General features: G+C 49.0%; 1 protein-coding gene across 1 annotated transcript in view; it reads right to left on the bottom strand.

Moving 5' to 3' along the window:
* Positions 1 to 17,945, bottom strand: part of HCN4 (hyperpolarization activated cyclic nucleotide gated potassium channel 4) — a 49,991-nt gene that overhangs the window by 19,444 nt on the left and 12,602 nt on the right. Inside the window, exon 2 of the mRNA XM_059657672.1 lies at positions 2,054 to 2,477. Within this exon, the coding sequence (XP_059513655.1) occupies positions 2,054 to 2,477 (424 nt within the window). The remainder of the gene's footprint in view (positions 1 to 2,053; positions 2,478 to 17,945) is intronic.

The following is a 17,945-nucleotide window of genomic DNA, read 5'->3' as shown; positions in this document are numbered from 1 at the left end:
CTGCCGCTGCTGCCAAGAGATGCAACTTGGGTGGTGGCAGACACAGACCGAAGCACCTGGCAAGGTCATCTGTTATTTCAAACCCCAGCTGGTAGTCCCCTCTCTTTCCTCCATCCCAGACAACTGCATTCAGCTCATAGAGTAGTCAATTTTGTTCAGAATGGTGTTGGCTTACCCGTTTTTTCTTACGATTTATTATTTAGTTTCTGTAGTCTGTGCTCCACCCTGAGGCCTAAGGATCCTTTACACATTTTTGTGCATACACAACTCTAGACTCCTGGCGCTTTCACTCTCTAGAGCAGGGTGGGGAACATTTTTCCTGCCAAGGGCCATTTGGATATTTATATCATCATTCCCGGGCCATACAAAATTATCAACTTAAAAATAGCCTGCTTAAAAATAGTAGCCTGCTATATTTAATTAGTCAAACATTTAATTAACTCACCACTAATGCCTTGGCAGGGCCAGATCAATTGATTTTGCGGTCCTTATACAGCCCACGGGCCGGACGGTCCCCGCTCCTGCTTTAGAGCCAGGCTGCTGGAAACTACTTTGCCTGCTGCTAGCACTAAGGGTGGGAAGGCCTCTGAACCAATGGTTGGCAGGTAAGGGGATATAAAAATTCCAACACCTCTGCCCTGGCTGGTGTTTCTCTGTGGTTAGAGCGTTGGCCTGCACACTGAAGAGTTGTGGGTTTGATTCCCAGTCAAAGGCACGTGCCTGGTTGCAGGTTCGATCCTCAGCCCCTGACATTCCCGGTCAGGGCACATGCAGGGAGGCAGCCGATAGATGTGCCTCTCATCTCTCTCTCTCTCTCTCTCTCTCTCTCTCTCTCTCTCTCTCTCTCTCTCTCTCTCTCCTTCCCTCCTTCCCTCCCCAATCCACTTTCTCTAAAAAAAAAAAAAAAAAAAAAAATCAATGGAGCCCCAGCTGGTTTTGCTCAATGGGTAGAGTGTCAGCCCACAGACTGAAGGGTCCCAGGTTCAATTCTGGTCAAGGGCATGTACCTTGATTGCAGGCTCGATCCCCAGCCCTGGTTGGGGGCACATGCAGGAGGCAAACAATCAATGTGTCTCTCTCACATCGATGTTTCTCTCTCTCCCCCTCCTTTCCACTCTCTCTAAAAGTCAATGGAAAATATCCTTGGGTGAGGATTAACAAGAACAAAACCAATGAAACAAATATCCTTGGGTGAGGATTAATAACAACAACAAAATTCTAACACATCTGAGGCATGGTATACACTATCCTAAAAGGTCCCCATGGGTTGGGGTCCAAGTAACCCTCCATGGTATGTACCCTTGCTTAGCTTCCTTCCTTCCTTTCCCTTTCTCTCTTCCCCAATCCCTTACTATATCTTCCTGGAAACACTTCCCCCTAAAAAAATCACTTTCATGCAAATCCTTATCTCAGGGTCTGCTCCAGAAGGACCCAACCTAAAATAGTTGCCAACAAAATCTGCACAAAAACCCAGATTCCTGCTTCTCATGATAAATCTGTAGATCTAGCAACCCAAGGCCATTCCCACTTGGCAACAAGTGGCTAGAGATAGACCGAAGACATTCTCCAGTTTTCCCCAGTCTACTACATTCCCTAATGCCTTCCAACTTGCCCATTTCACCATTCACATTCCCTGTCTGGCCCCTATAGGATTATGAGTTTGAAACCTTTACAATATAGTGCAGTGGTTACCAGTGCATGCTCTGGAGTCTAGGTTCACTAGTTACTGATTCTGTAACCTTAATAAATCCCTTAATCTTTCTGTCTCTCAGTTTCCTCATTAAAACATGGTACCTGCGTGTACCTATATGGTACCCTCTATGGATGTTAAAGACTTAAATGGGATACTGCCTATAAAGTGATTTGCCCAGTATCTAGCACACAATATTCAAGAAATTACTAGTATTTGTCCCCCTGCAGCAGGTGTGTCTGCTATAATCTGACAGCCCACATCCAACTATCTTGAGATTACCTTCTGGCCCCTCTTGAGATTACCTTCTTTCCCCTGGGGGAAAACACCCTTCCCTCAAGAGATCTGAGTCTGAGCACTCACCTCTTCCCACTGGTGAATGTATCTAATGAGGCGGGAGAGACGCAGGAGGCGCAGGAGGCTGAGGATCTTGGTAAAGCGGACGATGCGCAGGGCCCGGGCTGTCTTGTAGACCTCTGAGTCGATGCGTGTCTCCACAATGAGGAAGATGTAGTCCACAGGGATGGAGGAGATGAAATCCACCACAAACCAGCTTTTGAGGTACTTCATCTTAATCCGCTGTGGGTCCAGGATGATCTCTGTGTTGTCTTCCACCACAATACCTGTGCGGAAGTTGAGGACCAAGTCGATGAGGAAGAATGTGTCTGACACCACATTGAAGACAATCCAGGGGGTGGTGTTCTCATCCTTGAAGAAGGTGATGCCCACAGGGATGATGATCAGGTTCCCCACCATCAGCAGCAACATGGTCAGGTCCCAGTAGAATCTGCCCAGAGACAAAGGGGTCAGTTGCCAGAAGGAGGAAGAGAATGAGTCAGACTGAGAGAGAAATTCTGAGGGAGAGCAAGTATAGGAGAGAAGTCTTGGGAGGTTCTACGGCACTGCGGGAGGTAGACTATGGGCGCCAGGGCAAGACGTGGACACTGGCAGGGAAAGAGGCTCCTTTTTCACTAAAGATACCTTTTGCCTGCCCCTCCAGGAGCTCCCTGACGACAGGCCTCCTACCTGCATCCCCTTCCCCCAGTAAGAGGCTGAAAAGCAAAACAAACAACAGCGTCAGAGCGAAGTGCAGGGCTGTTTTAGTGGTAGGAACAATTCACCCAGAACTACCCTGGGCTCAGGCCAGGCTGCTCCATCCTCCCTGAGGGGCAGCTGACACTGAGACAGGCTAGCAGACAAACATGCCCCAGACTGTGGCCAGAGAGCAGGGAAGGCCCAGGCTCCAGTCCCAGCTTTGTCACCGATGCTGTGTGACATCAGGCACATGCCCTCCCTGCTCTGGGCCTCAGTTTCTCCAATGTGCAGTGAGGGGTAGAACCTCAACACTCAGTCCTAAAATTCTGATCTGGCCTCTGGGAGCACCCTTTAACCTATATCATAGCATCAGAAAATGCCAGGCCATCAGAGGTTTTCATTCTAACATGGGATTGGAGAGGATAGCTATATCTTCAAAAACAGGAAGTGTTAATGGGGCAATTTCAGATACCAATGAGTTACCACTCAATGCAATGGAGTGAGACCAGACAGGGCTTACTGGCATCATTTCTGATAAGCCCTCAAAGCAACTCTAAGTGCTTCCTGAGAGAGGGAGGCAAAGCCTCTGAGAGGTTAAGCAATGTGAGGAGGCACTCTCAGGCCTCCCACCTGGCCTGGCAGGGGCCCCTCTGGAGTGTGCAGACAGCACAGACAGGCACTGACTGGGCAGCGGCCGCCAACCTTTCGGACCTCATAGACCACCAGTGGTCCGCGCACCACCGGTTGGTGACCGTTGGTCTAGAAGGTATGACCAATCATCCTGGGACCCGGCCCAAGTACCAGCCACCCAGGACGGGCCTTAAGACAAAGCACTTGCACTGCAGGGCTGTTTTCTTCTGTTACTAATTTAGGCAGTTACACAATAACAGATAAAGATGTTAATCTTTATTAATTAATTAATAAAGAAATAAGAACACATACCTTGATGTGGGGTTGGGGGAACGAGAAGAGGTACCAAAGAACTTATATACTTATATGCATAGCCCATGGACACAGGCAATAGGATAGGGTAGTGAAGACCTGGGAGGTGGGGGTGGCTAGCTGATTTGGCTCAGTGGACAGAGTGTCAGCCTGTGGACTGAAGGGTCCCAGGTTCAATTCCCGTTAAGGGTACATGACTGGGTTGCAGACTCAATCCCCAGTAGGGGGTGTGCAGGAGGCAGCTGATCAATGATTCTCTCTCATCATTGATCTTTCTATCTTTCCCTCTCCCTTCCTCTCTGGAATCAATGAAAATATATTTTAAAAAATTTAATCTTCTACTGCAGGAAGCCAGGAGGATGTGAGAGACAAGCACGCAAGCTTTCCCCAAGTCTTCGGAGGATTCCACCACAACCCTGCATGAAGAGTTCTAGGTTTGAAAAAAAATTACTTCACAGCAAACTGTTTCCTTTACCAGACTCAAAACGGTGCTATGAGTCAAGGAGAGGGCAAGGCCTGCTTCACAGAAGGTGGGCAGGCAGCTGTCCTACATCTCACAGCTCAGGGACGGGCAGCTTCCAGAGAGACCGCCTCTGACAGCTCCTTTGAAAGCCAAGCCCTTCAGGGTCTCAAGATAGGCCCTCTAGTCAGAGACTCACTCGGCTAGTGCTTCTCATTCTAAGACTAATGGCAAGAGGTCAACTTCAGCTCCTTCTCTGCCTCCAAACCCACCAGCTTTTTTCTAGCCCCAACCTGCCTAAGCCATCTGAGAGAACCCAACCTAAGACCTGAGAGCCTCCCCCAGCCATCGCACCAGGACACAGAACACAGCACACCCTGCTAATGACTCAGGGGTCCTAGGAGAATGGTTTCGGTGTCTAAGGGGTGTTCTTAGCTGTACACACTCTCTACCCAGCCTCATGCACGTCATCCAAAGACAGCTGCAGACACTTATTAAATGCTACACACATGTATCCCCATTTACACAGTGTGTAAACACTCCTGCATACACATGGCCATCACCCCTTTTCATTTAATCTCTTGGGAAAAACACAGCAAAACAAACAAAAAATACTGTGGCACAGAGAAGCACTGAGGTTCCTGTGGTCCTCTGTACATAAAGCTAATAATACACCCAGGCTGGAAGAGTTTCTAAAATTAACAGAGCAGGCACAAGCGGCTGCAAATGCTGACTCGGTCAGGCCTGCCATTCCAGTGGGTTTCTACACTCTCCCAGCTCTAGTTCTCTCAATTACAGACCAAATTTGAGGCAGTAATCAACAAAAAATGTTTGCATTTAGTGGTCTTCATAAAATTAAATGACACAAAACACCCATTTCCTTGCATTCTGACTAATTGTCTCAATCGTGAGTTTCCAGATGCTAAGGGATATTTCTGGTGCCCGATCTGGGCTGGGGTGGAATACTGGAGCACTTCTCCCACAAGCCACTATGCTGAGCATCTTAGGGCTGCTCAAAAGGCAGTGCAATGTGGTGGGGAAGGAAGCACAGGCTCTCAGAGCCAGCTAACTTGGGTTTGATTTCTGGTTCCATCATTTACTAGAAAGTCACTTAATCTCTCAATGCCTCAGTATCCTCATCTGCTGAATGGGTATAACAGTACCTTGCTGGCTGAATCATTATAAAAATTAATGTTTGTAATATGCTCTGACCTGTGCCTAAATATATTATTAAATGAGTAAATAAGTAATTCAAAAGTAAAAAATTCAGAGAAAAGAGGTGAGGGAGGAGGAAGATTTAGTCTTCTAGCAAAAAGCCACAGCAAAGCATCTCCTGGGGGTAGGGGTGGAGGGTGACTCAAAGGTCCTATAAGAGTCAGCAGTGGATGCCAGTGATTATAATATTCCCTTAACAGTAAGACGATAGCACTTATTCACCTCGGTAGACAGATGCCCTGATCTCAGGGAGCTCATGGTCCAGTCAGAGGACAAGGCTTAGATAGAAAACCATGATGTAAGAAACCATCCCGGCAGCAGCCCAGGCATCTGAAAAGGTGGGCTCCTGGTGCCCAAGAAGGGTGAGGCCAGAAAGTGCTTCTGGAGAAGGTGCGAAGTGGGACTTTGGGAGCTGCCTTTGGCCTCACAGACGAACCTTTCTTACTCTTTGTTGGATGGTGGCACAGATTGCTGAAAGCAGAGCCTAGCCAGAGCAAAAATGATATTCAGGACCACAGACAGCTCCCAGCCCGTCTGCCAGACCCACTGTGCTGAGCTAGCCAGGGGAAGTTTGGCAACAGCTTCCCCACTGGCATTCTCTGCTTCCTGGCACCTCTTCTTCTCCAATCCTAGTGACCAGAGGCATCTTAAGTGATGCCTTAATGTCCCTGGGGATTTCCAGTAGGGACTCCTTGGTGACTGGAAAGCCTATATTCCTGAAGATCCCCAAACACTTCACACTTATTGAGTGCTTTCTTTGGGCTTTCCATGCATTACTTCACTGAAACCTCACACCAGAACGAAGGTGGCTGCTATTATCTGTATTTTACAGATGATGACACTGAAGTTCAGAGAGAAGTAGTCATCTTCCCAGACAACACAACTAATGAGGAGCAGAGAGGTCTGTGGGACTCCAGAGTCTGACCTCTTGGGATTTTAGCAACCTCAGTGGGATTCAGGAAGGCGGACAAGCCTTTCTCACACCTTGGCATCATACTGGAGAGGTGGCCACCCTGCTGTCCCTGCCCCTGATGTCCCTGCTCTAGAGACAATGGAGAAGAGAGAGTTGCAAAGAAGTTGCAAGAGGATCCATCCTCCTGATGCTGGAGCCTTATGAGGTACTTCCCAGGGTGGGCAAGGTAGCACACCTTTCTTTTTTATTTTTTGTTAATTCTCACCTGAAGAAATTTTCCATTGATTTTTAGAGAGTGGAAGGGAGGGGAGAGACAGAGAGAAACTTCAATGTGAGAGAGACACATCAATTGGTTGCCTCCCGCATGTGCCCAGCCTGCAACCAAGGTAAGTGCCCTTGATGGGAATCAATCTGGGACCCTTCAGTCTAAAGGCTGACACTCTATCCACTGAGCCAAACTGGCTAGGGCAAGTAGCACACCTTTCAAGCACTAAAAGAATCTGTCATCAGCAATCAGTAAGGCCCAGTTGCAGTCTGAAAGCAGAGCCTAGCCAGAGAAAAAATTATATTCAGGACCACGGACAGCTCCCGGCCTGCCTGCCAGCCCCACTGTGCTGGTCTAGCCAGGGAAAGTTTGGCAACAGCTTCCTCACTGGCATCCTCCGCAAAACTAAGGGAAGAGAAAACTAAGGTCCTGTAGAAGGGAAAACTAAGGTCCACAAGGATGAATGATAATATTTTCAAAGGCTCGAGCCAGATGCCCATGCTCCCCTAGCACCACACTGCCCCTAAAACCATTCATGAATAAATCCCACACTCCAGGGAATGCATCCATGGTGGTGGGTGTTGGACTCTGGCAGGGAAGCAGTGGACAACAACCCTCAAACATGCTGGAGTTGGCACACGTCTGAATTAGAGGCCTTGATCTCTCCAAAGCCAGATGACCCTCTCCTATTGTAGTGTTCTCTAAGCTGGTAGGAAGTCTTGGCCAGAAAGAGGCCCTGCCCCAGGTTCAGTCCCAAGGCCCCAGGCTCATCTTCCCTCAATCCTGTACCTTACTTCCTACCTGGGCCAACAGGTCCACCCAGGCAAGCAGCTGGCCTCTCAGCAGGAGGACGTGGCCTATAGGCCAGCTTTTGAGGAACAGGTCCCATGTGCAGAAGAGGGACCACAAAAAGCCAGATAGCTTTCTATACTGACACCTGGAGCATTTCATGGTTTGGTCTCAGAGGAAGGGCATGGCCTCAAGGCAGCTGAGGGTAGAGAAGATAAGAGGACCAAAGACCCTCTCCTTCCTGGAGGTTTCCCTGGATGGGATTAGAAGTGGAGGTCCCAGAACAGGATGAACTCTATCAGCCTCCTCTTGTCCCCACATGCCCATGCTTGCCTTTGAGCACATATGCTCACGCACACATGCATGCACATATGCATGTCTACATAGCTACACACATATACATATAGGGTGGCAGACAAGTAGGTTTATACAGTTTATTTTTATATTATTATTTATTAGTTTTAATTAATTGTATTAATTATTCTTATTTTCCAGGCAAACCACTGTAAACCTACTCGTGCCCCCAACCTATATGCACATGCGCAAACACACCCAGGATTACATTTTTGTTCATATGCACTCCTGTGAATTTTTGCCCTCATACACGCATCCATTGTCACACATGCATATTTTCTTGCACATCCACTTGCATTCATTTTGACACAAATGATATCCACTGGGAATCCTGTCAGCTGGGAGAAAATGTCTTTTGTCAGCTGAAGAACTACCTCTTCTAAGACTCTCCAAACTCTCACCAAGTGAGCCTCTGCACAGCCTGAGATCTGGCTTTGGATCTTCTAGACTGCTGCAGGCTCCAGGGCCTGTGTCCCTGCAGTGCTGGCTGCAGGCCAGGGCCTCCATGCTTTCTCCCAGGTCCGTGGCACATGCAGAGTCCTTCTTTTACCCCCTTCCTCTATGCAAATGGCTCCCACTCAGACACCACTCCTAGCACCAGACCTGCATTCCCACCTGCCACCTGGAGGACCAAGTCCAAGGCTGAACTCAGCCTTTCCTCCCCAAAGCTAAATGCCAGAATATTTCAGTCACCTCGGCTCTAAATCTCAAATCCATCCTCAGCTGCTTACTCTGTTCTCCCACCTACCTCTGAAAGCCCACCGAGCTGTGACCAAGTCCTGTCTGGCGTCTTCTATATTGAGTCCTGAACCTGTCCCCTATAGCTGCCCTATCCTAGATCAGTTCCTCACCACTCCTCACCCAGGCCCTTTCCCTTGCCCACCTGGTTCCAGTCCTCACTCTCCTCCACCTCACATGCTCTCTGGGTTACCTTTCTAATCAGCAAGTGATATGATCATGTCACTCCTGCTTGAAATTTTTTGGTAGAATCTTAATAACTACAGAAAATAGTTTGAGCTCCTTGGTCTGGCATCCCCTGACCCCCTTCCCTCTTCTCCCTCCTGCTCCCTTCATAGTAGCCAGCTGGACACTTGACCCCTGGCCCTATCTCTATCCTGGTTCTTCCTGAGAACCATTCCATCCCTCTGGGGCCCCATCTTTTGAGGGCATTTCCCTCCTCCAAAGCCCAGATCAATTGCCTCCTCCTCCACAATTTGCCTAGCTGTGCTGTGTCTATGTTAGCAGTTGTCACACTCTGTCCCTTTCACCAGGTACCACCTAACTCTCCTTACAGCCTCCCCAAAATCATAGAACCTAAGGATCCAGGAATCTTTGTGTCACAAAAAGAAATTGGAGCTGGGAGATTTCTTCTCCATTTCTGATCTATCCCTTGCTTTTCCAGGCCCCACACAGGGAACTACCCAAGGTAATCATGGAGATGATGAGAATGAAGAAGGATAGTGTCAACACTTGTTGGGCACTTATTATTTGCCATGCACTAATCTGAGTCCCTTACATGGATTATCTCATTTAATGCTCAAAAAACCTCTATGAGGTAGATACTATGATTATGCCTGCTTTACAGATGAGAAGACTAAGGCATAAGAAATTGAGACATTTTCTATATATGATGGATCAAGAACTCAAACCCAAACAGCCTGACTCCAGAGTCTCACCTCTAACCACTCTACAGAAATATAAATCCAACCAGAAGTATTTTCTCTCTCCCAAACGCTATGCTTCTTTCTACTCCTCTTCTTCCTCACAAACCCATCTTCTGCACTATCTTCCATGGACCGCATCCTCAACTTCCTTATTCACTGACCCCTCTGCTTCTTCCCTTAAACGAATCTCAGTTATCACTCTCCCAAACTCCATAGATCTCAGGGTCAGGGTGGGTTCAGCATCCTCCCCACTCCATACTGATGCATCTTCCTGCCTGAGGTAGCAACATCTACAAGATCCTTTGAGCATCCTGGCATTTGCTGGTTATCCTTCCAGCATCCATCTGCCATCCTTGGGGACCTTGGCAATGCTTGCACCTGGTTCATAACCTTCTAGTGCAATTCCAAATCTTGCCATCATCCTGGGTGACATCTCCATATCATTGACCCAACACCACCCAGCCTCCCAGTGGTTTGAATCCTGACTCTAACATCTCCACTTCAGTCATCCATCCCAACTCCATACCCTGAACCATGTTACCTGGACCAGTTGTTCCATTTCTAATCTCAGAAGAGCAATGCTCTCTCTCACCCCAATCTCCTTTCTTTCCCAATCCCTTATCCAATCATACTAAGTCTATTCTTTGGTGTCCTATGAGCTTCCAGTTGGCTGAGCCCTCTGATTCTCCCATCAGAACCCTCCTTCCTCCTTCCAACTCCACTAGACATAATGGTCCACCTCAACTACCTCTCACCCAATCTTTCTGGCACCCACATTACAAAATCACAACCCACAACCTTTGTCATGTTTCCATGGGTGCTGTGCAGGAAATCCCACAACCTCAGAGCAGTCCTTCTAAATTTTCAAGTGCCTTAGGTCCTGTGCTCATTTTTCTCATCAAGGTTCCATACTCACCTGGGCCTTCACCTCTGCCAGCCCATTCTTCCAAGAGACCCTAGTAAACTTTCCCTCCCATTCTCTTATAACACCTATTCTGAATTATACCCTCTCTCTTCAAAGCTCACTCTCAGCAGATAATACCACTTTCTACTTCCTGCCACAGGACTCCTATCTTGCTTGACTCTCTCTCAACCTCTTCCTCTCCTTCAGTCCCAAGGGAATCAGTGACACTTCCACCTGCCATCTTGACACCATTTCTTCCCCAGGGACCTTAATCTATAGGTTACCCCCTTTCATCTATATCTTCAATCTCCCTCTCTACTAATCCTTTTCTACCAACTTTTTCTTTTCACTCTCTATACTTAAGAAAATAAAGTTACTCCCTTATCCCTACTGTCATATCTCTTCTCCCCTCAGAACCAAGATACCTGAAAGAGGTGTCACTGTCCCGACTTTCTCCCTTCCTTTCTATCCCCAGTACTACTTCAGCAACATCTCAACGTTTGCTCTGCTGCAAAATCCAGTGGGCACTTTCCAGTCCATTTCCTTGTGAACCCTCAGCTTCATCTGACACTGTGCACCATTCTGGGGAGACACCCCACCCTGCTGGCTTTTCCCTGTTCTCTCTGCCTCTCCAAACTGTGGCTCGCGAGCCACATGCGGCTCTTTGGCCCCTTGAGTGTGGCTCTTCCTAAGCCTTAGGAGTATCCTAATTAAGTTAATAACAATGTACCTACCTATATAGTTTAAGTTTAAAAAATTTGGCTCTCAAAAGAAATTTCAGCCCTGACCAGTTTGGCTCAGTGGATAGGACGTCGGCCTGCAGACTGAAAGGTCCCAGGTTCGATTCTGGTCAAAGGGCATGTACCTTGGTTGAAGGCACATACCCAGTGGGGAGTGTGCAGGAGGCAGCTGATCGATGTTTCTCTCTCATCGATGTTTCTGACTCTCTATCCCTCTCCCTTCCTCTCTGTAAAAAAAAATCAATAAAATATATTTTTTTAAAAAAAGAAATTTCAATAGTTGTATTGTTGATATTTGGCTCTGTTGACTAATGAGTGTGCCGACCACTGCTTTAGGCCATTGCCTCTTCTCCTTCTTACATTCTCCCTGGGTGACCTCACAAACTCCCATGGCTTCTTTATTCTGCTGGATTTCCAACCAGACCTCTCTCTCTCAAGCTCCAGCCCATGTGTCCACTTGCTGCCTACACACCTACACCTGGATGTCCTATGGGAACCTCACTCTGGACATCTCCAAAGAGAACCTTCCTCATCTTCGGCACTCAGTCATGTGAGTCTTATCAACCCACCACCTGCAGGTTCCTAATTGGGCTCCTGGCCCTCCCAGAACTCCACATATCTTAGGGTCTGGGGGTTGATAGGTACACAACCTCTCTCCAATCTCCTTTCCACACTAGCCAAGCCCCAAGTCCTTCCACGCTAAAATCCAAGTTCCTCACTATCATCCCAAGGCCCCTCCTGATCTGGACTTGGACTCCTCCTGCCGTGATTCTCACCATTCCTCCCTCATATGCTCCGTTGCAGACATACCCAGCAACTTTCAGTGCCCCAAACACACGATGCTTTCATTGGCCACTGGGCTTTCCTACACACAGTCAACTGCCTGGAACTCTCCTCTCTCCTCAGCCTCTCCCCAACTATGGTTCAAAGGAGGCATTACTTCTCCTGGAAAGCTTTCTTTGTACCCTCGGAAATCTGGTTAGGTGTTCCCCGTGTGTACTGCCCTAGCACAGTATTAATCACACTGTGTTAAAATTGTGTATTTGATTGTCTATCTTGTGATCACTTGACTCTCTGAACTTGGCACATTGCCTTTTACGTGGCAGGTCCTAATAAAATATGTGAATGGGTAGAAATATGTCAATGGTGAGTGAATGAGGAGTTCCTCGGAGTCATAGGTTGAGTGGCAGGGGGCACAGCAGAAGCTACGTGAAATGGGCAGCCCTCTGAGACCCTGACTCCTTCCTATGAGGCTTTCACAGGCCTCTGATGATCGGGGGGAACTTGTCCCATCCAAACCCCCAAGACTCAGGCTCCCAGCAACATCCATCAGCAAATGGCCCCCACCTGGTGCTGAAGATGATGGTGGAGATGTCACAGAGCAGAAGGGAAGGCACTGGAACAGGGAGGAGACAGATGAACAAGAGACGGGCCTTAGGGGTTTTGACAGCGTAGGTTGAGAAGGAGGTTTGTGGGGGGAGATTGCGGCCAAAGCCTTCAGCTAAGGCCATGACTGTGTTTCTAGCTTGACCACCACAGGCCCGGGTGGCAGAACACACCATGCCCCTCATTACAGGCACGCCCCTCAGTAGGTGTCTTAAGGATTCTCCCTTCTTCCAAAGAGGCCTAGCACAGAGACCAGGAAGTGGGAGCAGTGGGGAGAGGTGAAGGGCAAGGAAGGAAGCAGTTCAACTTTTCTCCTGGATTCCTTCTCTCTTCCCTACCTTGCAGACCCAGGATGTGTGTGTGCTCCCCAAAAGCAGAATTAATTCCCCTTCCTTGTCTGATATGTGAACACATAGCTGGGGTCCAGGGGTGGGGTCCACTAAATTTATTAAATGGATGGGTGGATTAAAGACTGTTGCCAGTGGGGAAAGGAGACTGCCAAAAGTAAAAATAAAAAAGAATATGCTAAAATGTTAACACTGATTATTGCTAAGTGGTGGGATTATGGGTGATTTGTGTTTTTTCCATCATACCTTTCTATAATCTTTAAATTCTATATTTTTCTAAAATATGGGCAAATATTATCTTTATAGTTAGAAAAATAAATCCATATTTAAGCAATGACCAGCGTCCCATTCTGTGAAGAGTCCCCTAATGGCCGTGCAGACACGAGAAGGTGCACGTGACAGGAAGATCAGGAGAGCTGAGCTTTCAGGGGAGGCCAGTGATGGAGAGAGGCCACCTGAAGGGCAGATGTGACCAGGCGAAGGAGACCGTGTGAGGACACACACACACGTGGGCACTTTCCTCACCTTCCCTCCCTCAAAACATAAACACTGTTCAAAAGCATGGACTGCCCTGGCTGGTGTTGGTAAGTGGCTAGAGCGTCGGCACTAAAGGGTCTCGGGTTTGATTCTTGGTCAAGGACAGGTACCTCAGTTGTTGGTTCATTCCCCACCCCTGGTCTTGGACATGTGCAGGAGGCAGCCAGTCGATGTGTCTCTCTCAAATGGATGTTTCCCTCTCTCCCCTCCCTTCCTCCCTCCTACTCTCTCTAAAAAGTAATGGAAAAAAATATCCTCAGGTGAGGATTAAAAACAAAAAGCATGGACCAACCCCTCCCAGCCCCCAACCTGTCCAGCCTCTTGTGTATTGCTCTCTGAGGCAGAGCTGCTGCCCACCTCCCTCCATAAAGGAGCTGCTGGCTGCTTGGGGGTGGAGGAAGTGGGGTACTCGGGAGTTCTCCTTGCCTGGGCCCCTGGGGCTGGCATTTTAGCCTTCTCCCCCACCTGACTAGAAACCTGCCTCTCACAACCTTGCCAGGCTGGATGCTCAGCTCTGGCCTCTGAGAATATACCCTCTACCCCTCAGCCCCCCTCCCCACAGCTCTAGCCCAACTTCGCCCACTGCTTCTCCCTAACCCTGGGGTCTCCCCCATTACAGTAGATGAATTGCTCTCTTCCTCCCACCCTCTCCTGGCCACTAGGGCTCTATTTTTAACCCACCTCAAAATCTCTGACTCAGAATCACAGGGCTCCCAGATAGTTGCTCCCTGGGCCTGGCGCTGCCTCCAAAACAGATTCAGAGTCAAGGGCATCTAGTGCTTGGTTTATTGGTGGGCTGTTTGGTATCTTTATTTTCTAATTTTTCTAGGATTATCAATTATGGAAGGAACACAAATTTGTTTTTGTAAACCCAAACGAAGATGTCCCTTTACTTCTGCCTCTTCATGACCCTCTCCACCCTGAGCTGAGGTCGCAGCTCCTCATCATAGTGTGAGGGCTAGTCTTGGCAACTCCCTGAAGACAGGTAAATTGTGTGAGGGCTATAAGGGACTGAACCTCCCCCTCCCACAATGACATCGCCCACAAATCACCTGGGCTTTTACTGAGATGCATACTCAGTTCACTAGGTGTGGGGTGACTGCTAATAGGCTCCCAGGTGACGTTGATGCTGTGTTCCAGAGACCACACTGAGTAGCCAGGCTACACCAAATGGTATGGTCGTTAGGCATTCTGGTGTTTGAATACCTGGCTGTGTGGCCTTGGACAAATTACTTAACCTCCTGAGCCTGTTTTCTCATGCAAAATAAGAACATTAATCCCACCTCTTAGGATTCAATTAGATAATGCTTAAAATATGCTACACAGTGTAAATACTCAGTGTATGCTGGCTGTCATCATCATCATTGTTCTTGTGACCTGGCCTGAGGGCTATGGGGATCCTGAAGTGTGTGGACTGGTTCTACCTACAGGAGTCCTTGGTCTGGAGGATGGACAGCCCCACTCACTCCACAGGGGATCTGAAGATCCAGGCCAAATCTGTGGGCAGATGGGGCCATAAACCATCTCAGGGGAGTGGAGTGAAGATTTGTCTGGCTCTGGAGCTCTATAAGCTGGAGAGAGTAGAGGAGAAATTAAGCTAGGCTTGAGAATGTGGACAGAGAGGAGCAGGTGGCAGCATGGCCTGCTTGATACTCAAGCCCCAAAGAGGAGGGGCCTGAGTGTGTCCAATGAGCAGGAAAGTCAGCGTTGTGGTTACAGGAAGAGGTCTATGCTACAAAGCAGAAGGAATCCAGGCGAGGGAGGGGTCTGAGGATCTTGGATTCTACTCCCATCCCCATCTCTAATTTGCTGTGTGCTCTCAAACAAGTCCCTGCCTCTCACAAAACCTTCCTCAGTTTCCCCCATTGGTTCAACAATGTTCAGTTTCCCCATGAACATCTGCAGTGTGGAGGCTGAAGAGGCCAGCCAAGGGTAGCTGGCCAGATGAAAGCCTGCCGAGAGAGGAGTGTACATCTCGGAGAACTGTGACACCCCTGCCCCAACCTAACACAGGTGTGAAGAGAAGACAGGGGCATCTTGAATGCCAGACTGAGTAGTCAGGACTCTTCTGGGGACATGGGGAACCATGAAGGTTGCAGAGGAAGAGTTCTTTGGGGAAGGAATTGTCACTGCACCTTCTCCATGGCACAGCTGAATGCAAGCCTGGGCAAAGGAATGCCAAGATATCAACTTATTGCTTCTCTGATGGACTGAGACCCCCTCTGGAGACCCTAAATCTGTGCCAGATACACCAATCGGTACAGCAGGGTTCTGTTCTACAGCACCCCAAGCTACCCAGATGCAGTGTTCCCTCAGGCTAGCAACCTAACCTCTCTGAGCTTCCCTAAGCTGACATGACACTCTAGGGCAGCGGTTCTCAACCTGTGGGTCGCGACCCCTTTGGCGGTTGAACGACCCTTTCACAGGGGTCGCCTAAGACCATCCTGCATATCAGATATTTACATTATGATTCATAACAGTAGCAACATTACAGTTATGAAGTAGCAACAAAAATAATTTTATGTTTGGGTCACAACATGAGGAACTGTATTTAAAGGGCCAGAAGGTTGAGAACCACTGTTCTAGGGGAAATGGGGAAGGGGACTAGCAACTGGAGAACTTCCCATCCCAGCTTATAGGAAACAAAGAAGGCTCAACATGGCTCTCCCCACTCAGGAGAATAGAATAAAAATAGAATACTGCTCTGGAGGAGCATGTGAGAGCAATCTCAGGGGAAACTAGGTAGGAGAGCTCACCTGCTGCTGCAGGCAGACGTGCCAGTGTGAAGGAGGAAAGGCGATGGATTAGGGGCAGAACTTCCTAAAACCAAGTAGCACTGGGGGGTGGGGTAATGATGACATTGTTTTGTTGGGGGTGGGGGCTGCCCCATAGAAGGCAGCTAAATATTGACACTGGTAGGATATACACGGCCCCCTTCTTGCTGGGATGGAAGTCTCTTGGGGTGCCTGGGCTCTGAGAATGTGAGCCGGTCAGGACTCCGCTGCCTTCCCTCCAGGAAACATAGTCTGACAAGGGCCATGTTTCCTGGGGTCCCACCGGCCCCAGAGTCTCATGATTCTGATCCCTAACAACCTGCAAGGAGGCAGGGAATCGACTTCCTAGAGACAGGCCCAACATGAATGGGCTTGGGTGCCAGTATCACCCGCAGACTCCCGGGAACACTGCAGGGCTACAGCAAACATGGTGGCATCAGGGAATTGCAGACCATACATGTGGAAGAGGCTTCGTGGGTAACAGAGGAAGAATCACCTGGGTGCTCCCAAAATCATACGTCCCCGGGCCTCACCCAAGGAGGCTCAGGCATCTGTAATTGCATAAAGCTCCCTGGTAACTTTGTGGTTGCCCACTGAAGCTTTGAGGGTCTTGCTAAAACTAAAACCCAACCATCTCTGGTCCCATTTTAGATGAGAAAATCAAGGCCCTGGGAGGTGAGGCATCAGCTCAGTCCACAAAACTGGACAGGCCAAGTTTTCACCTGGCCTCTATTCATACCCTTCAGCTCTGTCTCCAGAAGGTGCAGAGCAACGTAGCTGGATGATGACTGCCCAGAGCCTGTGGGACAGGATGAAAGGCTTGTCAAGTTCCTTCCCCTGCCAATTCCAAAGTTGATGGTTCTGCTGGCCTGACCCTTGGGACTCCTCAATCATAGTTTGCCCAGTGTGACTTAAACTCTTCGAGGCCAGGTCTGAGCTTTCAGGAAGAGATACTGCCGCTGAGGAGAGGTGGCTAGGAAGAGATGGTTTGGGGCCTTTGCCCAGGGAACAAATAAAACCTGATCTCTACTCCCACAGGGACCCTGAACTAAGGGGGTAAGGGGGGGCCTCATCAGAGCACACCAATACCACACAACATGCCAGGGAGACCCTGGCTCCATCCCCCAGGACAAGGGCAGAGTCTCAGCAGAAAGAGGCTGAGGAATTCCATAGGTAAGGAATCCCCACCTACCCTAGGAACACGTCTGGCTGGCCTGGCTGCATTTCTCATCAGTTCTGCTTGTGGGCAGCTGTCCCTGCCCCACTGGCTCAATTTTTACTAATGGGGTCAGGATTACGGGTTCAACACCTATTTGGCCAATTAGCTTTGCTCTCTTCTCAGCCACAGACTCACCCTGAATACAGAGAGGAAAGGACTTTGCTGAGGTCACACAGCAGAACAGGATCAGGGTCTGGAGGGTAAACTCAGCGTGGAAGGTATGGACAGTCACACGCAGGGAAAGCTCAGAACGAGAGGACCCAGGGCTCCAGGGTGGACGAGCCCTGGTGCTGTACCAAGACAGGCCCACGCTGCACAGTCTCTCCTGCTGGATCAAGTTTCTTCTAAAAGGTGCCAATGATGGACAAGACCTGTGGGCCTGAGGGTCTTTCCTGTCCCTGGGGAAGGGAACGGTAACCATACCCTCTGACAAATTGTAAGTGGGAGAGCCGGGGACTAGCTTTGGTTGTAAGAGGTTGGGAACTCCTATTAATTATTGACAGGGGCTATTCCAGCCTGTGATGGGGAACTGCAGGGTAATTACTTCTGGGCTCCAGGCCACATGCTCAGTGATGTTATTACAGCAGCAAGCCCTGCCTTCCGGGCCCTAATACATCAGAAGAAGGGGATCTCCTCCAGTTGTGCAGCTGGGGCTAGGGCCCTGAGGAGCTCCCTTGGGCTGCAAGGGCACTCAAACATACATGCAAACAC

The sequence above is a fragment of the Myotis daubentonii genome, chromosome 1, assembly GCF_963259705.1.
Source record: "Myotis daubentonii chromosome 1, mMyoDau2.1, whole genome shotgun sequence".
NCBI classification, from domain to species: domain Eukaryota; kingdom Metazoa; phylum Chordata; class Mammalia; order Chiroptera; family Vespertilionidae; genus Myotis; species Myotis daubentonii.
The sequence above is the reverse complement of the archived record's forward strand: the minus strand, read 5'-3'. Positions and strand labels throughout refer to the sequence as shown.